The following is a 21,440-nucleotide window of genomic DNA, read 5'->3' as shown; positions in this document are numbered from 1 at the left end:
TATATAATTATATATAATATATATTATATATTATATAATTATATATAATTATAATTATATTATATATAATATACAATATAATTATATATAATATATAATATATATAATATATATTATATATATTATATATAACGAGGTAAACGATAAATAATTGTCACGAACAAGCAGTCATTCCCACAAAGACAAATGGCCTTCTCCTTTTCCCAGCCTACTACTTAGGTAACAAAAGAAGGATTCTGAAATAGTGTCGCCTTATCTTTTGCTAACCAAATCTCTGAGCTGAGGTCCTGTCGGCCAACCACCCTTGCTCCCCGAGGGCTGGGAGAATGAGTTTGGAGACCTTTAAACGAAGGATTCTGTAAAAATAAGGGGTTAAAATATTTAGTGATGGCATTTGGAGGTGAGGCCTTTGGGAGGTGATTAGGTCCCAAGGGTGGAGCCCTCAAGAATGGGAAGGGCTCCAGTAGAAGGCACTCCAGGGAACAACGTCCTCGCCCCTTCCCCCTGTGAGGACCCGGCAAAGAGGCGGCCGCCTGCGAACCAGGAAAGCGGGCTCTCATGAGCCACCAAATCTGCCTGTGCCTTGAACCTGCACTTGCAGCCTCCCGAACTGTGGGAAATCAGTTTCTGTTGTTTATAAGCCGCCCGGTCTGTGGTAATTCGCCATGGCACCCCGGATGGAGTAAGACCGTGGCCTTGAGGGAAATACCCGAAACTCGGACAGCCTCAGTTTCCCCATCTGCAAGATGGGGATAACAACACCTTCATAAGCACCTACTGTGACTGGCACATAAACGCTCATTCCCTCCCCTCTCCCATTTTGGCAATATGTTTACACCTCCCTGAGCCTCAGTTTCCTTGTCTGTCGATTGCACAAGTGGCTGTGAGGTTCAACGTGCGGCAGGGCACGTGACGGTAACTTCGGAACAGACGATAGATGTTGTTAAAAATTCATTTTTCTGTCTACAGAGTTGTAAGTAATCAAGAGAGAAAATACTCATTGAACACAGGTCATTAGTATTTCTCGAGGAAGGTTATTAATAGTTTCCTGATAAGCAATGATTTGTCTTGAATCCCTTAAATAATGTATGCATCTGAAGGCTGCGTCTGCCCCCAGGGGTGTTACTACTTTCTTCCAGGCTCACGAAAGGAACAAGGAACGGGCCTCAGAAAGAGGATTGGTCTCTGTTATCAGACAAGCTTTGAAAGAACAGAACCTATTTTGCGGTTTCACAATTATCACTCCGCTCGGAGATAACCCCTGTTCATTCTCTAAAAATTTCCTGCATAAGACACATAGGAAAACTATTTTCTCATGAAAATAATCCATGCTTGTAAAAAGGTCTAACGGCCCCAAAGGGTGTAACGTGAAAAGTAAAATTTCCTTCACATCACCAAATACACACGACACCCCACGTCAGCTCCCCAAACCCACCCCTCAAAGGAAATCACTGTTGCTGGATTGCCTGAGATTCTCCCAGTATCTCTGCACTTCCTAGGCATGTGCAAATACGCATATGCTGGATACACACACACACACACACACACACGCATATACATATACATACGTACACCTGGGTTTTGGAGAGAGCCTTAGTCACATAGAATATGGTGATGGGGCGCCTGGGTGACTCAGTCGTTCGTCTGACTTCAGCTCAGATCATGATCACGATCTCACAGTTTGTGAGTTCGAGCTCCACGTCGGAATCTGTGCAGAACCTGGAGCCTGTTTCAGATTCTGTGTCTCCCTCTCTCTCTGCCCCTCCGCTTCCCTCTCTCTCAAAAATAAACATTAAAAAAATTTAAAACAAAAAAGAATATCGTGATAGAATGTGACTGGTACCCCTGGAATTTTGTGGCATTGTGCAAAGCAACAACCTCCCCCCGACCCCAACACACACTAACACCTCCCTTTCCAAAAAGCACGAGGGGATAATACGGAAGTGGCTGTTTTGTAACTGCCTTTCTCAATTAATGATACAGCTTTCCATATCAGTGCGTATAAATGTATCTGATATGCAGATTTGCTAAACAGAGGTCCTCAGATATGATGGCCTCAGGGGGAAACCTTTCCATCTGATAGGTAGGTGGTTTCCAGACCTGATGTGGCCGGCAGGATAACAGCCCCAGGGAGGCCCGCGGGGCTAATCCCCGGAACCTGGGAATGTGTTCTGTAACACGGCAAAGGGGAACTAAGGGTGTAGATGGAATTAACGTTGCTAATCGGCTTAGCTTAAACCAGGGGGATTATCCTGATTATCTGGTGCCCAACGTAATCGCAAGGACCTTTGACCCTGGAAGAGGAAGCAGGCACCGAGAAAGGGCTAGTGGTGTGAACTTAGCGGCTGGGGGGGGGGGTCTCCAACCTGTGAAAGATACAAGGAGGGAGGAAGCAGAGGTGAACAGGGAGAGACGCAGACCGTGATGGGATCTGACAGTCTCAGCCCCTTCAACGGGAACCTGGAACAAATATTGCCCCTTAGAGGAGCCCCACGGTGGGCAGAAATGGCCAGGCCCTCGTACCCCTATAATGCTCAGTCACTGGCTGGGGACTGCCCACAAACAGCAGAGGCTAAGGCTCCGGCCTGGGGAGGCACTCAGTCGGGGATCCGCACTCCCTGCTGCCGAAGGGCAGACCTGCAGCCTCCAACGAAGGCCATCAGAGCTGGAAATGACTCCAGGATCACCTCATTTTCCAAAGAGAAACTGAAACCCGGCCAGCTAGGGGCCGGGACTGGAACACAGAGGTCCTCAGTCTATGTTCCCAGTAGCATCAAGAAAAGGCTGCTCCGGGTGCCTGGGTGGCTCAGTCAGTTGAAGGCCTGACTTCGGCTCAGGTCATGCTCGGTTCACGTGTTTCGTGAGTTTGAGCCCCGCATCAGGCTCTGTGCTGTCAGCACAAAGGTTACTACAGATCCTCTCTCTGTCCTCCTCTCTCTCTGCTCTTCCCCTGCTCTTACTCTCTCATGAATAAACAAACAAACAAATAAATAAATAGGCGCCTCGGTGGATCAGTTGGTTGAGCATCCGGCTTCGGCTCAGGTCATGATATCACAGTTTGTGAGTTCGAGCCCCATGTTGGGCTCTGTGCTGACAGCTTAGAGTCTGGATCCTGCTTCGGATTCTGTGTCTCCTTCTCTCTCTGCCCCTACTCCACTCACGTTCTGTCTCTCTCAAAGATGAATAAACATTAAAAAATACACATAAATAAATAAATAAATAAGGCTACTCATTTGGAAAGATTGGTGGAGGGTCACAGTTTTTACCAAAAAAGTAACCGTAACTGCTGTAAATTAATAGACTTGACTTGCTTCAAAGCATACAGAATGATTAAAAGGACAAAAATAAATAACCAGACTTCACTTTGAGAAGATCTTTGAGGCTTCATTTAATCTTAATTAAATTTATTTTAAAAATTGCGATAAAACCACCATCCTACAAAAATTCACAGGGACATATGGTTTTAAACGCTTACACAGTAGGGGCACCTGGGTGGCTCAGTCGGTTAAGCGGCCGACTTCGGCTCAGGTCATGATCTCGCGGTCCGTGAGTTCAAGCCCCGCATCGGGCTCTGTGCTGACAGCCCAGAGCCTGGAGCCTGTTTCAGATTCTGTGTCTCCCTCTCTCTGACCCTCCCCCATTCATGCTCTGTCTCTCTCGGTCTCAAAAATAAAATAAATGTTAAAAAAAATTTTTTTTTTAAAAAAATAAATAAACGCTTACACAGTAAAGGAATTGAAATGGGCCATCGCATTATTACTGCACATTTGGAAATACAAAACGGCTTACTAGATTATTTTCAATTAATTATATCAAGAGGGAAACCATTATTGAAAGGGCAGAGATTGTTTATATGGGAGAGAGAGAACTGTTATATTCCAGTTAGCATTTGTTTGTGGAGGGATAACTAATTTCAGTGTCAGCACGGAGCCCCACGGGGGGCTCGAACCCACCAACTGTGAGATCACGCCCTGAGCTGAAGTCGGACGCTTCACCGACTGAGCCACCCAGGCGCCCCTCCAGTTTCAGACCTTGATCAATCTGCTAATTCTACACCCCTCAACCCCAAACTCGCATCTCAGAAGATTATCAACTTCTGACGGGGCCAGCCGCCCCACCTTTGTGTGTGAAGGGTGGCCCCCATCTGGTGTGCATTTTTCATTCCAAGAGTCAAATGCCAAAAGTAAGTTGAAGAGGTGCTTTTCAAGTTAGCCTTTTGGAAGTGAGGCGGGAAAAGAAACAAAGAATGGGTAGACAAAACCGGAAATCGAAGTCTGGGATTATGTAGGAGTTCACCTGGGCGGGGATTTACCGGTCTGTCCGAGGAGCAAGGGTCTCTGAGGAAGGAGGCCTGGTCTTCCCTCTTTATTAAAGTGGGAAAATCGATTACTGCTTTCAGCTTTATTCAAGATAGAGCTTCCGGGCTGAGGAATTTGTTCAGGAAACGTTATCCGATTTTACCAGGCTACGGAAGATGCCAGGCTTCTGGGAATCATTTCTTTTTCCTTAAACAGTACATTAGGAGTTCAATCCTAGTGGTACATATTATCTTTGAACACTGATGAATCTTCCTGGCGTGAGCCAAGGAACACACACTTGCATAATCATGCATCAGCCCTAAAAAAGAGCATGGCTTTTGAAGGTAAATAACTTGGACGAATTGTACTGGCCGAGTTTCCTTTCTCTCCCCAGATGTAGGAAACACATGTAACACACTGGGAAAAAAAACTGTTCTTGAGACAGGAGAATGAGTGTAATTCACTCATGCAAGAGCTGTGGTCTTTCTTCACATAGCAGATGGGAGGAAAAGTATGGAAGAGCCACCCCGATGTAGTGCGGTGGGGACACCGTGGGCAGGTCATTTGGCAGCCCTAAGCCTCAGTACCCACATACTACACGGAGGTAATAATGCCAGTCCCAGGGTTGCCGGGAAGTTGGCCTGAGACCACGGATGTGAAAGAACGTGGAACGGAGAACAGCGTGATCCGAAAAAGTAGTTTTATTATTCACCCCCTGAGCTATTACACAGGAGCAAGTGGGGGCTGTGTGGACGGGGAACATGGACAGCAAGGCCTTCTGGGGTTGTCGCAGGCTAACTGCCAAGCTCACGCTGGCCTCAGGGGCGTCTGGTAGATTAGAGAGACGAGATGAAGGAGTTTGGAGAAATTTGTCACTTTATCTGGAACAATCTGCAGGGAGGTCCTGCTGCCATGGCTTGGCCCAAGCCTTGTGTTTCCCCACCAATGTGTCTAAGACGCCGTGGGTATCCCCATGGGTGGCCCCAGCGGCTCTGTACTGAAAAGACAGATAGTACTTCCCAGATGTCCCTAACAGTGGAAGAGCCGAAAGGAAGGTTTCATTGTTTGGGGAAGCCAAGTGGGCCCCGTGGCAGGCCGTAAGGTGTCACCAAGGTCCAGGGGGACACCTGTGGGGCGTCAGATGCCAGAATCCTCATCCTCGGAGTGAGGGCAGGAAGAAACTCCTGGAACTGCAACTGACAAACGCTCTTGGCACAGAACTTACTCCGGGTTCGGCTTGGGATGGGGCTCAGTCAGTTGATTGTCTGACTTCGGCTCGGGTCACGATGTCACAGTTTGTGCGTTCGAGACTCGCATTGGGCCTACGGCTCTCACTGCAGGGCTCGCTTCGGATCCTGCCCCCTTCTCTCGCTCGCTCACACTCAAAAATAAAGAAAACATTAAAAAGAAAGTACTTCATTCAGGACAGCACGTTCATTTTGCTTTTGGCAGAGGCCGGAGTGCAGTGGCCCACAGTCTGGGTGAGGCTAGAAAGCTTCAGGATGTTCCTCGGATCTCCTCCATTCGGTTGGCAAAGTGGGGCGGCCCCATACGATACCAAAGACCCTGCTGGTAGAGGGCAAGGGCGCTATGACTTCTAAGGAGGAGAGCAGTTGGGGGCAGGGAGGGTGGGATGAGCCTCTATGGTCCCCGTCCCTGAACTGCTCTTTTAAACATTTCATACGCTGGGGAGTCACTGAAGTTTGAGAACTCCTGCCACAGGACATAGGTGCCAAGGAAGGGAAGCGTAGAATTTTAGGGAGAACAGAAATTGCTCCTGGCGCAACGCTCTCTAGTGACGGAAAGGGAAAAGGACGGTGCAGTCTCTAGAACCTCAGGATTCACAGTAGAAAATCACAGGCAGGTTTGGGAAAAGGAATTCTCTTCTTCCGACTGAAATTCAATTAAAAAAAAAAAACCACCACATTTCTTCTCTCTGGAGACTGGCTTTCTGAAAAACAAGATGAGCACGATGAGGAAGAAGCTGGCTCTGGGGTCAAATGAGCCCAGGTTTGAATCCTGACTCCATCACTGCCTAGTTGTGTGACCTTGGGCGAGTTACCTAGCCTATCTGAGCCCCACTTTCTCATCTGTTGAATGGGGCTACAAGCGATACCTACCTCTTAAGATTCTGGAAAGGATTAAGTGAGTTAAACCCACATAAAGCTCCTTCTCACAGTGCCTGGCACATATCTGCTCCATAGATATGAACTACTATCTTGTTAAAGAGGCAGTGTCCTTATACGTCGCAGAGTAGAATTAGCCTCGTAGGGAAGCACAGGACTTCGGAGTCAGAGCAAGCAGACTCTGGCACTCACTCACCTTGACTTGGGGCAAATGATTTAACCTCCCTAAACTACAATTTTCCCATCCTGTGAGTGAGGATAAAAATAGCGCCTACCCTGTAGGTCGCTGCTGGTTCTCATTTTGCTTCACCTCTGTGAATCTTATCATTCTTCTCATCTCTAATGACCTTTCACTTCCTTCTACCTCAGCCAGCCATTCCCGTGGTCATGCGCTAGACTCTGTCGTCACCTACACAGGTAGCACCCTTGCCATTTCAACTTCAAACGCCGATTCTCCACCCACCACCTCCCGTGTCGTTGGCGTAAGTAGTCTTATCACTACATGTTTCCATAACCTAATCCTCCGGTCCGTCAACCTCCACCTCTACCCCGTCCCCCTCCATCGGCCTCCATTTCCTGCCTTGTGCAGGTCACAGTCACTCCATTTGCAGATACCTTAGCCCCTTTTCCTCCCTCCCCATCCTTCTCGCTTGCCCGCCAAAGCCTCCCTCCAGATGAACGTTACCATTTGCCCTCTGTGCATCGCACTAGCCAAACGGCACTGAGCAAAATCACACAACCCGGCTGGTTCAACCTGCGACTCCCGACCTCGGACTTCCGCTGGGCGCTCAGGAGGCTGACTGACGACTTTCACACTTTCCCACTTTTCGACACCGGCATTCGCGCTCTCGCCCCAGAGTTGATGGAGGAGACAGAGATCGTTTGATCCATACTCTTCTGACTCCCCAACAAACAAACCAGCCGATCGATTCGCATCTGTGTCCCCTATTCTCCTTCTGTGCACTTTCCATGTTACGACGTCCCTCCTCCTAGCACGTGTCCTTGTGTCCACGTGTCCCTTCTATGGGCTCAATGAGCTCCCCCGTGAAACTTTGAAGAATCGTGAGATCATGACCTGAGCCAGAGTTGGACGCTCAACTGACTGAGCCACCCAGGTGTCTCAGGGAAAACTGCTCTTAACAAGGTTACCAAAATTTGATGCCGCATCCCATAGAAATTTCCTGCTTTTCTTGGATCTCCCGGAAGCCTCTGACCCAGCGGATCGCTCCCTGTTTTGACACATTCGCTCCTACTAGTTTCTTTCGGTTCTCCTCCCACCACACTGACTGCTCCCCTCTGCTGCTTCCCCTGGGCCCCAACCTCGGAACATCGGCACGCTCCTGGACACTGTCCTCCACCCTTCTATCTACACCCTCTGCCTCGAGCATCTAAATACTGTCATTTACACACCGATCCACCTCAAAGTTTTCCTTGGGGTTCCCTTCTGAGCTCCTCGCTTACATACACAACTGTTTCCGACATCTATCCACTTGGGAACTAGAGCGTATTATCCTAAGTGAAATAAGTCAGTCAGAGAAAGAGAAGTATCATATGATTTCACTCATATGTGGAATTGAAGAAACTAAACAGATGAACTGAGGGAAGGGACGGAAAAATAATATAAAAACAGAGAGGGAAGCAAACCGTAAGAGACTCTTGAATACGGAGAACAAACTGAGGGCTGCTGGGGGGGGGGGGGCGGTTGGGGTAAATTCTTCTCCTTTCCTCAGAACTCCCATCCGGACCATTGCCAAACCCTAAGAGCTAAACACCCCACATAGAGCTCAAATGCATCCACTTTTTTTTTTTTTCTTAAGTAGGCTTTAGGCCCAGCGTGGAGCCCGACTGGGGCTTGAACTCATGATCCTGAGGTCAAAACGTGAGCTGAGATCGAGAGTCAGACGCTTAACTGACTGAGCCACCCGGGCACCCCAAATGCATCCACTTCTATCCGTCTCCACTGCAACCACCTAAAGCAAGCCGCCATCTTTTCATGCTTCTTGTCTCCTTACTGATCTGTTTTCCTTCTTGCCTTCCTCCAGGGTATCCTGTCCATGACGGCTGAGGTGACCTTAGTTGAGTACAACGTGGATCACCTTTAAAATCCTCCCATGGCCTACCAAGTCACTCACAACATAAAATCCAAACTCCCAACACGACCCATAAGACCCCGTGTCACGTGGCTCCTGTCTACCTCTCCAGCGTGGTCTTGTGCCACGCTCCACGCTCCGTTGCCCGCTGCACTCTGGCCGCACTGATCTTTCTCCATTCCTCACAGGCCTCCCCCACCCCCTCCATTTCCATGCCAACTCTTCCTAAAGCTGGCTCACCCCCCTTTATTCGGGCCCCTGCTCACCTATCACTGCTTCAGAGAAGCCCCCCTCTGACCGCCTCGTCCAAAGTTGGTCCCCACTTTACCCCTATTTCAACACCCTATATATTTCCCTCATGGCACTTATAAGTTGCAAATGTTTTTTCCCTTTTTCGGGACGTGAGGTCCTGCCTTCCCCGCTAGATTGTTAACTCTATGGGGGCAGGGACAGAGATAGTTTCATTCACTATTATATCATACATGTGTATCATAGCACCGTGTCTGACAAATTGCAATATCAATGAACGAGATCAATGTATCGTTATCCGGTAGACATTAAAGGAACGCACAGTGTCTATTTCTACAACGCCCCCCCCCCATCAAATTCCCTAAAAATTTTGGCACCGAAGTGCTTTGGGACTCACCCCCACAAGGGTGTGACGGGCAGCCCAAGGGGACTGGGCCCGTATTGGAGGGCCAGGAAGAGACCCTGCCTTCCTTCCTTTGATAAATATTTATCTGGGCCTTCACACAGGAAATCTTTCAGAACTACTGAAATTCCTACTGAAAGATTCATCCAGTTCACTTTGAAACCAGGTTAATATAAAATATACAAAGAATCGAATGTATACAGGTGACTGGGTTCCGTGCCAAATCTTACAAAACAGGAAGCGAGGGCGTAGAATCTGCGCATTTCACAAGCTCTCCTGTGCTACTCAGCATCAGCCAAGACTGGGAGGCGGGCGGCGTGCTTAAGAGCAGGAGCTTTGCTGGGGTTCCTGGGAGTTACCTCCTTCCCAGTCCCCATGCCTTGCTGCCCCCCTCTGCCCAGAGCTAATAGCCCGATGCGGGGTTAGAACTCACGAACTGCGAGATCATGCCCTGAGCCAAAGTCGGACGCTTAACCGACGGAGCCAGCCGGTGCCCCTTCTGCTGTGTGATCTTAAGGCAAGCCCTTTCACCTGTTTGAGACTCACTCTCCTCATCCATAAAATAAGACTGTTTACTCATTCAGTCAATCCCTGTTTACCGAATACTTGTTGCGTAAGGCACGTACACAATTCACAAGGTCACTGTGGGGCCGGAGCAGGATGATGTGTTTAAGATCTGACTCGTAGTCCCCATCTGTACATGCTGCTGTTAGTTTTGGCCTATGAATAATTTAAAGCATCAAGTTTTCAGTAATTCTAAGGCTTGACATTAAACATATATATATATATATATATACACTATTTTTTTAATATGAAATTTATTGTCAAATTGGTTTCCATACAACACCCAGTGCTCACCCCAACAGGTGCCCTCCTCAATATAGATATACACTATTAACAAGTACTTAGGAGACTTTATAATCCTGACGTTCATTAATTAATGTTCTGTGGTTTCTAGCATTCAGTCACTCATTCAACAAATACGTATTGACCTCTGGGCCAGCTCTGTTGCAGAAGCTAGGATGTGAGGGCACACACTTCAAAGTCTTGGCCCTCAAGGAGCGAACATTCTAGCACGGTCTACTACTGCCCTCACCCCACTCCTTGCTAGATTGTAAAGAACTTGACAACTGGGGCTGTGGGAGCCTTTCCACACACACACACACACACACACACACACAGCCCAGAGCACAGCCTGAGGCACTCTTCCCAGAAGTCACTCTTTGATGGCCTGCTGTGGGTTTGGTGGCTTGCTTTCCCCCAACGCCCCCTTCACTGTGGCTAATTTACATTGGAATGTAAATCCTAAGCATTTACATATATTATTTCGTTTAATCCTCACAGAAACTCAACGGGGCTCACGCTATTTTAATCCTCATTTTGCAAATGAGCCGAAGAATGGAGGGGTTAAGAAATGTGACCAAGTTTCTGAAGCTAGTAAGTAATGGGAACCCAGGCCATAAAGAGCCTCATGCCTTTCCACCCAGATTGTGCCCATTTGGATGTTCTTACTGACACCATTTTTTTTTTAAGATTTTTTATCTTCACATCATCCCTACACCCAACGTGGGGCTCAAACTTACAACCCTGCGATCAAGAGTCACATGTTCTACGGACTGAGCCAGCCAGATGCCGCTGACACCACTTTCAAATTGAGCATGGAAGGCAGCCTGGGTGGCTCAGTCGGCTAAACATCTGACTTGGGCTCAGGTCATGATCTCAGGGCTCGTGGGTTCGGAGCCCTGCATCGGGCTCTGAGCTGATAGGGCAGAGAGCCTCCTTGGGATCCCGCCCCCCTCTGCCCCTCCCCTGCTTGTGCTTTCTCTGTATCTCTCAAAATAAATAAATAAACTTAAATGGTGCTTAAAAAAAAAAACTGAGTGTGGAGCCCAGAGTCTTGGCCCTTGGCCCCAGGTGGCATTTTCTTGGTCTGCAGAGTCCTGGGGTGGCCCGATGTTCTAGCCTGAACACTGAACTTCTGGTACAGAGCAAACTAATCCTCATGAATTTCTTCATTTTGCTGAGTCACCTGGGTTGAATCTAGCTCAGGTAAAAGAACTCAACCGAGCTGGGAGGATAGCAGCGTAAGAAAATGGTCAAGACAGCTCAGAGCCCGGAGCCTCCTTCAGATTCTGTGTCTCCCTTTCTCTCTCAAAAATAAAAAAAAAAATTAAAAGAAAATGGTCAAGACAGTTCATGAGGCAACCAGAGCATGGGTTCCTTGAGACAAGGATGAAACAAATTCCGGCTCTGAAAATACTCAATAGAAATGAAGGTCTTTTCAGCTGAAGAGCCTGGTTTGCACACTCCAGTCCTCTCAAGTTTGTTCTCAAGATACAAAGAACAAACTTGAGTTTGATAGTGTGTTTCAAACAAAGGCAGAACCAGAGACATACTTTCACTTGCAACGAGGGCATTGATTAGACAACAAAGCTCCAGGGACCCCAGATGGTCTGCCCCTCAGTGTACAGACACGGGGCATATTTTCCCTTTTATCAGAAGTTACAAAAAAACAAACAACAGAGAAGCTTCTGTTTTGAAGGGACCTTGGGCCTTGCTCCCATCTTACAGGGAGCATTCCCGACTTCCCCAGCAGATCCTAGACCATCAGGCCAAGTAATACCACTGACATCAACGTTCGGAGGAGAGTGTGGAGTGTGCAGTTATCGTCAGACTTGGCGATAAACATTGGAGGATGTGTCATCGTCATTTTGCCCTGATGCGCCCGGTGTGTAGTAGATGCTTACCAAACATCTGCTGAACTGGGTTTGAACCGTCTAGCTGTTATGTTTGGGAGGCGAGGATCTGCGCGAGCCGTGCTCTCACTAACTGCTGAAACAGAGCTCTGCTGTGTGTACGCACAGGCATATGTACAAACACAGTTGGCCTAATTCTTCCTCTGGATCCGGTACATTCTTACTCAAACTCTAGAAGCGACAGAGCGGTTATTTTAATGGGAAATGTGTTTTCGACGTTAGGCTGGAACGCAGGGCCTGACGTAGGTTGGCTACGCTGAACAGGCCCTTTGTGCCCTGTATGTGTAGTTCAGGGTAAAGGCGGCTTCTAGCAATTCCTCTCGGGCGTGGGACACTGGAACTACAGATAGGTATGGACTAGGGGGCTGTAAAAGAAAATTCGTCCAGAGTACAGAAGGCCAGAGGATGCAGACTTGGCCCCATGAAACTATCAAATATATGTTATTACCAGTATTTACCCTGAACGGCAAATTTTGTAGCAGGTTGAGTTGTCTTGTGGCTGAAAGTATACTTCGGGCCAATTCTCCCTCAGCCTTTTACAAAGAAGGGAGTCTTGGTTCCGGGGTAGGTACTTTACATCTCGTAGGCACTAATGAAATATTTGTCGGGAGAAAGAGTGACCGAAGAAGCGAAGGAGCCTTAAGGGGGTTTTAGTTCAGGGGGAGGGGTGGTGGCCAGGGAGCGGGAACCCGAGGGAAACCGATCAGGTTGGGGTCCAGCGTGCAAAGCACAAGCCACAGACCGCCGGGCTCTACAGTGGCTTTGAATTTTAATGTTTGGAGCAGGTGGTTGGTATAGATGGCCCTTGGTTTTGCCCGGGAACCGGGCGTCACTGCGAGTTGCCAGCCTGTTTGGAGCATGGAGTTGGAGCCCGTAGGGTATCCATTTTACAGCCGGATTCTTTGGCAGCTTACAGCGAGGTGAATGCAGAACCCTGTGATTTTTTTTTTAGGGCGCCGCCGAAATCATTTTTCTAGGGTAAGTCCCGAGTCAACAGACTGGGGTCAATATTCGGGGCCAAGCCCATCTGGCTGGCTCCCTGGGTAACCCTGAATCATTAAGCTGTGACCCTCAGTGAAGCTTAGCAAGTTCACTTAGACTTAGGTCTACGGAACGTTCGAGCACAACGTCCCATCCCTCAGAAGCCCCACGTCTGGAGTGGGAGCAATGAGTCTTAGCACCCCATCTCATGCCCACTCCCTCTCAACTGCGACCAATCGGAAGCCAGCCCCCGAGCGTCCGGAGGCGTTTCCTTACAGTGGGCTGAGCCGGCAGGCAAGTTGAAGGTCAATCCCGTGCTTCCGGCTGTCGGAGCAGAGCTGCAATCCTCCCACACCGCAGCTTCCTGAGGAGGGGCTAGGTATCGGTCCTGCTGGAGGAGGCTTAGGAAAGGCTCATACTTCCCGTCAGGCTGGGGCTCGGACGGCACGTGCCCGCCGGAGTAGGCGTGAGAGTAGCCAGGCTCCGAGGAGCTGGGGCTGGCCGGGGAGGGGTAAGGCCACGGCTCGCCAGACGGAACGGAGGGGCTCCCCGCCAGGGGCACCGGGTAGTGATCCATAGTCATGAGACCGGGCCCATGGAAGCTGCAGTCGGTGGCGCCGTATGCAAAAGATGCTCCGGGCTCTGGCTTTGTCCACTGAGAAGAGAAACGCCACCGATTCGGAGGCATGTCACCATCTGGGAAGGAAAGATTCGTAAGACATGTTAGGCGTTCATTGTTCGCGACGTGGAAGGAGCTTCATTTTTTCCTGGTTAATACGTACTCTTTTTCTGATCTGAAGAAAATGTAGAAAAAGTGAACCCACAAAGCCTTAACCATCATCACCACAGACCATCATCCGCCTTCTTTCTGGGATTTGTTTCCATTCAGGCCCGCGCGGCTTTCACATCATGTATATGATTTTGAAGGCTGCTTTTGCATCATTAAACACATCCCAGATATCCTCCCATAGCGACAAACGGAGCCAACACCAGCCTTTTCAATAGCTGCCCAGTATTCCCTCCTGAGACACTAATAATGTGGCCAACAGACATGGTATTTGTGGGCAACTCAGTTATTTCCATCGTTTCAATGATCTCAATCGCACCCGTGGTGGAACATCTTTGTATATACATCTTTGCATCCTTGTCCAAAGAGCCCCTCCGGGAAACTTTTCTAGAAGTAGAATTGCTTGATTAAAGGTGATTTCTGTTTGGTTGTTGCCGGCTGGCTTTATTTTACAGCTGGTGGTTTGAATGCACCAAACAGAAGGACCCCACAGAACTTTATGAAGGGTTTAACATTTGCCTGTGTAAGTCACTCAAAGAAGTCGAGGGGTTGAAACCCCATTTTCCAGAGGGATCTGGGGCATGGGGATGTTAAGACTGGACCAAGCGAGCGGAGCAGATTAGCCAAGCAGGGATCCGAGCTGGAGCCGTAAGTGATGGGTACAGAAATGGTTGTTTGCACCTCTTCCCGCAGAAGCAAAATGCTCAAGGTCAAGGGGTGACCCGGTGTCTTCTTGCAAAGTTCTTGCGGACCAGCTAACGAGGCCGGAGCCTCCTTCGGTCTCATAGACACTGTTCTAACTGTTCCTATGGTAGCAGCTGAATCTGAGTGTTCAAAAAGTCTAGGACGGCTCAAGACACGGATGGATGTTTTCTCTATTCGCAACACCCACTCAGGCAAGAGGGGAGGAGGGAGAGAGGTCTGGCACTCATCTAGCCAAGATAATGAAGGGGGGCGTGGGCGTGAGACAAAGGAAGATCGGAGGGCTGGAGAGACTGGTCCCCTTCTCTCCTCCTCCCCGCCCCCCTGCACATGTGCCTCTCCCAGCTCTCCTGAATGTTCCACTTGCCTGGATTGTGTACAAGACAAAAACAGCTGAGTGGTCTGTGCAGTGACACTGGAGCCTCCCCCCTCTTCCCGTCCTACCTTTTCATGTAATATAGATAAGAGCAAAATAAGCCCTAACTTACGCGGCACAGACATTCTACCCAACGTTTCGCACCACTCACCGTGAGCAACGGCCCGATGGTTGGCCTTTCAGCGAAACCAAGGGCAAGGGAACATATTAAGATTTGTTCTTGGGGATGAACGCCACTTTGGAAAATTGATACCTGCAGACCAGCAGCGATTCAGGATCCCGCGTGGCACAAATAGAGAAAGATTACGCTGACTTAGTATAATCGCTATGTGTGCTTGGTGTGGAATAAGGTACCACATGTCCTGAGTACACGTTAGAAACAATGTGTAGCATCTGACCCAGGCACTGAATGCTTGAAATGTGCAAGGCAGGGCCCCAGGGTCTTTGGAATATTTTGAGAGAGAGAGAGAGAGAGAGAGAGAGAGAGAGAGAGGAAGGGAGAGAATCTCAAGAAGTCCCCATGCCCAGCATGGAGCCCAATGAGGGGCTCGATCCCACGACCGAGATCATGACCCGAGCTGAAAGTAAAGACTTGGACGCTCAACCAAGGGGGCTACCCAGGAGCAGGTCCACTTGGTCACTGTGCTCAGTTTGGATGGCAGCGTGTGGGGAGGCACAGTGTCCCAAATCCCACATTCACAGCAGCCCCACAGTGGGCCTTGGGGAGCCCGGGGAAAGCCGCCTTTCTAGAGCAGGCATGGGTGCTGCTGTCCCATGGAGTTGAGACCCTGAATTCTAGTGAGCCACTCTTCCCAGCAGCCACAGACCCCTACCCTGTGAACCGGGAAGGCATCCTGAGCCACAGTCCTGACTGACTCAAGGTTGCTGCTGCTGCTGCTGCTGCTGCTGCTAGAAGTGACCCTGGTGACAGTTTCTTACCCAAGGTCCCCCCACCAGTTACCTCTAGAGATGAGAGAGGGAGCGCCAAGGAAGACTGAAGTTTTATATAACCCCAAACTACATCCACAAGCAGAGACCAGTCAAGGGACATGTTGGTTCTGGGACACTTTTTAGCAGTAACCCTCATCTGCAATGTTTCCACTCACTCACTCACTCACACTTGGTCTTCCCCACTAGCCAGGAAGCTTGGAGAACACAGAGATCAGGGCGCCCGGGTGGCTCAGTCGGTTAAACATCTGACTCTTGATTTTGGCGTGGGCCATGATCTCACAGTTCCCGGGATCGAGCCCCAAGCCTGCTGGAGATTCTCTCTCCCTCTCTCTCTGCCCCCACCCCACTCATTGTCTCTGTCCCTCAAAATAAATAAACATAAAAAAAAAAAAAGAACACGGGAGCCCCCGGGTGGCTCAGTTGGTTAAGCCTTGAACTCCAGCTCAAGTCATGATCTCACAGTTCATGAGTTCGAGCCCCGCGTCGGACTCTGTGCTGACAGCTTGGAGCCTGGAGCCTGCTTTGGATTCTGTGTCTCTCCTTGTCTCTCTGTCTCTCCCCCACTCATGCTCTGTCTCTCTCTCTCTCTCTCTCAAGAATAAATAAACATCTAAAAAAAAAGGAACACGGAAACCATTTCTCTTTTGTTCACCATCACACCCTCAAGGACTTGCATAGCACCTGGCTGTGGCTGTTGTTGATTATTACCAATTGTTATTGGGGGCTCACATTCACACGCTTCTTTCCTGGTTTGGAACTCTCCACGTAGATCCACCCAGGGGAAAGCACAATGGTAATGGCATGAGGCCGGAGGGTACCCCCCGCCCCCCGCCGTTGGCCACCTGGTGCCAGGGAAGCAGAAGCAGGTGCGTGTTCAATGTGGAGGATGGCGTAGACAGTGGCTACGGCACGGGGCTCGATCCCACGACCCTGGGGTCATGACCTGAGCTAAGATCAACAGTCGGACGCTCGACTGACAGAGCCGCCCAGGCAGCCCTGGAACAGTTTTGTTTATTGAGCACTTATTATGGGCCAGGCACCTTGCTTAGCACTCTGTGTGTGTGATCTCACGTGATCCGCACAGCAAGCCAGATGCCACGATGGCGCTAAGCGGTCTGATTGCCAAACTCGTGCCCTAGGCAGCTATGTCTCCACAATATTCCAAAGAACAGAGGGAGCTGGGCGTTTTCAGGAACTACTGGCGTTGGAAGGGTGGCAGGCGGACATAATATCTCTGTGGGATTTGTATGCACCCTTTGATCCAGTCATTGCCCTTAGGGCGATTTGGGGGTAAAATCAATGATGGGTGCAAAAATTTAGCTACAAAGATATGCAAAGTGATATTTAGAATACGGCGAAAAATTGACAACAATCCAGTGTCCAAAAATTATAAGATTCCATAGATCTTTAAAAAGCATACTCCTTTGTTTTTGAGACAAAGAGAGAGGACGCAAGTGAGAGAGGGGCAGAAAGAGAGAAAGGGGCGGGGAGAGAGAGAGAGAGAGAGAGAGAGAGAGAGAGATTGAGAAGTGGGGCTCACCCAGGGCTTGTGTTCACCCGGAGCAGGGCTCGAACTCACCAACTGTGAGATCATGACCTGAACCAAAGTCAGATGATTAATGACTGAGTCACCCAGGCGCCCTAAAATGGATACGCTTGAGCCATTAAAATGATGTAGCAGAACATGTAACGGCATGGGAGAGAGAGATACGCGATTTATGTCCAAAATGATGATACGCTATAAAACGTAGCAGGGTGCATAGATGCTCATTTTGAAAAGATAACAGTACTTTTGTGATGAGAAAAAGTTATTTTAAGTAAAAACTGGGAAGCCACGTGACTCAAAGAATTCGAGTCACAGTTGTAAAAGATCGATCCATAACTGCCAGATTTCCTTCTGTCTATCCTTTCTTCTCTTCCTCTTCCCCTTTCTGTCTCCGCCTTTATTTTTGAGAGACAGAGACAGCATGAGCAGGGGAGGGGCAGAGAGAGAGGGAGACACAGAATCCGAAGCAGGCTCCAGGCTCCAAGCTGTTGCACAGAGCCCAGCGCGGGGCTCGAAGTCACGAACCGCGAGATCATGACCCGAGCCGAAGTCGAACGCTTAACCGACTGAGCCACCCAGGCGCCCCTCTGTCTCCGCCTTTAATACAAATCCTGCTTTCTGAAGAAGTTAAAACGAAGCACCCTCCCAGCACACACGTCTTGCACCACGAAAAGTCCAACCTCTGGCCCTGTCCGATCTGTACGCATGGACGCTCCCTTCTCTGCCTTCTTGGCTAGTGGCGCTGGTCTCTTATTCATTCTCCCCAGAAACAAAGAGGATATTGTTTGTATTAGCCGAGGTTGAAACAACACCAGGGACAGCTTACAGGACACGATTCTGCTCCAGGCCTCTGAGGCGACCTGCTCAGTCCCACTTTCCGCCTTACGGTCGCCTCCCTGGGGTACCTAGTCTTTGGCGGGTTATCCAGAACCTTTACCCTGGCGAAAACGAAAATGAAACACAGAACGTGGGCAGTATTTTCAAATGGCTAAGAGCTCAGGATCTGTGTCAGATCAGCCTGGTTTCAAATAGACACTAGTGATCACGTGGCTCTCTGAGCCTCAGTTTCCTTCCCAGTGGATTATGGTTGAGGGGAGAGAGAAGAAGGTGGGATCTTTTGGGTCTGGCTCCCAAGGCCTTTGGGTGCTCAGGTATACATCCACTCACCTCTCAGCAGCCCTTGAGCAACGTCGCCCGGCCTGGGGCTGGGACTGGGATGGGAAGAATACGAAGCGGGATGTGCCCCGGGACCATGTCTCCTGCCCCGGAAGTGGTTAACTACTGAAGCTTCTCCAGTTACCGACTCTGAAACCCAGGAGTCTTTTTAAAAGGGGGATCATTCAAAAATAACTTCACCCTGGGTTTTCTTTTCTGAAGTACGGCCAGTATAAAAATATACATAGGTAAATTAAAACAAGTTTGATTTGGGAAAAGCAGCCAGGAAGTTCGATGGCATTTCCTAGCCATGTGGGTCTCCATGTTTGGGCTTTGCATACTTGGCTTGACAGAGCACCCTTAGAAAGCGGCCGGGTTGGTAGTGAGAGCCTGTGAATGGGCGCCTGTTCTGTCGGCCATGGTTCAGCCAGGGCCGGGCAGCCTGGGCCTGGCCCGCAGGGGCTGAGACACTGCTAACGGTCAGTCATGAAAGGCTACTTTATGGATTTGCCACCACTTCCGAAGCTGCCTGTCTCTCACACAGCACCTCTTGTGAGAACCACTGGGGGGCCGCCCTTTTTCCACGGGGCCTCCCCTGAGGCAGCAAAGCTGGTGAAACACTTGACTCCTCACAGCAAGGAGAGGCCTTGAGGAGGACAGGCCCTCATTTGCTCAGTCAGCTGGGCCAACATTTGCCTAGCCCACCCCACGGTCTGTGTGGAAGACATCTTGACAGGCGAGGGCTCTGGGAGATTCTCACAGGGAAAATGCAACTGGGAAGGTAGTGGGGAAGATGGCTGCCTCTCTGGTTGACCTGGGAAGGTTGGTTTGGACAAGGAACAGGGCCACGTCCAAGTTCCCTTCACGCACAGGGGTGTCACAGAATAGAATGAAGTCAGAAGGCATAGGAAACCGTACAGCCGCCACAGAGGGCCCAGAAGTCCCTAGAAAACGTGCAGGCTTCCGGGTGAGGCCTGCTGCTCTGTGGTCTTAATGCTTTGAACACAGGCCCTCATACCCACACAAAATAACACCTACATGGCACTATGTGCCAGTGGATATGCATTATGTCACTGACTCCTTCTATAGTTCAATAATACTCAATTGTAGAGATGAGGAAACCGAGGCACAGATAGAGGAAGTGATGTGACCGGAGATCACGTTGTTAATCAATGGTGGAGCTGGCCTGGGCCCCAGGCTATCCGGTTCCAAGGCCATACATCACATGGTGTTCACTCTCTTCGGTGGCGCCTTCTATGGCGGACATCAGTAGCCTATGATCCAAATCACAATTTCATTCATTCAAGCGATATTTCCTGACCACCTTCCATGTGTCAGGCATTGGGCTAGCTACTTGGGAAGCAGCAATTAACACAGAGTCCTTGCTGCCACGGAATTCAGAGTCTAGAGGATGGGAGGAGACAAGAAAGAAAACGTATAATAAAAATAAAATATAAAAAATAAAATAAGATAGTGTAAGATGACAGAGGTTGACGGGTTGGGGGGGGCTTCTATTTTTTAAAGAGATTGTGCAGGGGCGACTGGGTGGCGCAGTCGGTTAAGCGTCCGACTTCAGCCAGGTCACGATCTCGCGGTCCGTGAGTTAGAGCCCCGCGTCAGGCTCTGGGCTGATGGCTCGGAGCCTGGAGCCTGTTTCCGATTCTGTGTCTCCCTCTCTCTGCCCCTCCCCCGTTCATGCTCTGTCTCTCTCTGTCCCAAAAATAAATAAAAAACGTTGAAAAAAAAAAAAAAACTTAAAAAAAAAAGAGATTGTGCAGAGAAGGCCTGGACGAAGAGGTGACGTTCCAGGGGAGACCTGAATGAAGAAAAGGGAAAGTCAGGCAGTTATCTGGGGAAAGAGCATTTCAGGGAGAGGGGAAAGGAAGTGCAAAGGGCCCGAGGCAGGATTGTACTTGGCACATCCTACAAATAGCCAGGAGGCTAGATTGGATTGAGTGAAGTAGGAGGTGGGAGGAGATGAAATCAGGAAGAGAGTGGGGCCCCATTCAAGACTTTGGGTTTGATTCCAAGACACAGGAAGCTACTAGAAGCTTCTGAACAGAAGAGAGGTAGGAGGAGATTGTCGTTTTAGTGATACCATTCTGATGGCTACCTTGAGAACAGACTGAAAGGGAGCAATGGTGGAAGCAGGAAGAGCAATCGGGAAGCAAAAATCCAGGGGTGAGATGATGGCATCATAGCAGCAGAGGTGGGGAGAAGTGGTCAGAACTTGGATATATACTGTTTTTCATGTTTATTTATTTTGGGAGAAAGAGCACATACATACGTGCACATGAGCGGGAGACGGGCAGAGAGAGAGAGAGAGAGGGAAAGAGGATCCCAAGAAGGCTCTGCAGCCCCAGTTCAGAGCCCAACATGGGGCTCGATCCCACGGAACTGTGAGATCATGACCTGAGCCGAAATCAAGAGTCTGACACTCAACTGACTGAGCCACTCAGGCGCCCCAGAACTTGGATATATTTTGAAGGTAAAACTGACAGAATTTGGGGGCACCTGCGTGGCTCAGTAAAATAAGCATCTGACTTTAGCTCAGGTCATGATCTCGCCGTTTGTGGGTTCGAGCCCCACGTCGGGCTCTGTGCTGACAGCTCAGAGCCTGGAGCCTGCTTCCGATTCTGTGTCTCTCCCTCTCTCTCTGCCCCTCCCCTACTGGTACACACACTCTCTCTCTCTCAAAAATAAATAAACCTCTTTTTTTTTTTTTTAAAGGAGTAGTAACCAGAGAGGAAGGAGGAAAACCAAGAGAGTGTGGTGTTACGGAATCCAAATGAAGGAGGTTTTTTCTAATTATTTTTTATTTTAGAGAGCTCGAGCGGGGGAAGGGGCAGAGGGAATCTTTTTTTTTTTTTTTTTTTTTTAGAAGTTTATTTATTTTGAGAGAGAGCTCAAGCCGGGGAGGGGCCGAGAGAGAGGGAGACACAAAATCTGAAGCGGGCTGTGAGATCCTGACCTTGAGAGGCCTGAGAAAATTAAAACTTAAAAGCTTAAGTTACGGGAAA

The 21,440-nt window shown here is 49.3% G+C and overlaps 1 protein-coding gene across 2 annotated transcripts in view; it reads right to left on the bottom strand.

The window, feature by feature from the left end:
- Window positions 1-4,546: 4,546 nt before the first annotated feature.
- The window catches only part of VGLL1 (vestigial like family member 1), a 23,156-nt gene continuing 6,262 nt past the window's right edge, over window positions 4,547-21,440 (bottom strand). The window contains exons 3-4 of one of the 2 annotated variants that reach the window (XM_049644353.1): window positions 13,180-13,599; window positions 4,547-6,249 (exon numbers count right to left, since the gene is read on the bottom strand). In XM_049644353.1, coding sequence (XP_049500310.1) covers window positions 6,248-6,249; window positions 13,180-13,599 — 422 coding nt within the window. In that variant the 3' untranslated portion in view covers window positions 4,547-6,247. Of the gene's footprint in view, window positions 6,250-12,848; window positions 13,600-21,440 lie in introns of those variants that run through there. The other variant, XM_049644352.1, reaches the window with a different exon arrangement.

The sequence above is a fragment of the Panthera uncia genome, chromosome X (genome assembly GCF_023721935.1).
Source record: "Panthera uncia isolate 11264 chromosome X, Puncia_PCG_1.0, whole genome shotgun sequence".
Taxonomy (NCBI): domain Eukaryota; kingdom Metazoa; phylum Chordata; class Mammalia; order Carnivora; family Felidae; genus Panthera; species Panthera uncia.
The sequence above is the reverse complement of the archived record's forward strand: the minus strand, read 5'-3'. Positions and strand labels throughout refer to the sequence as shown.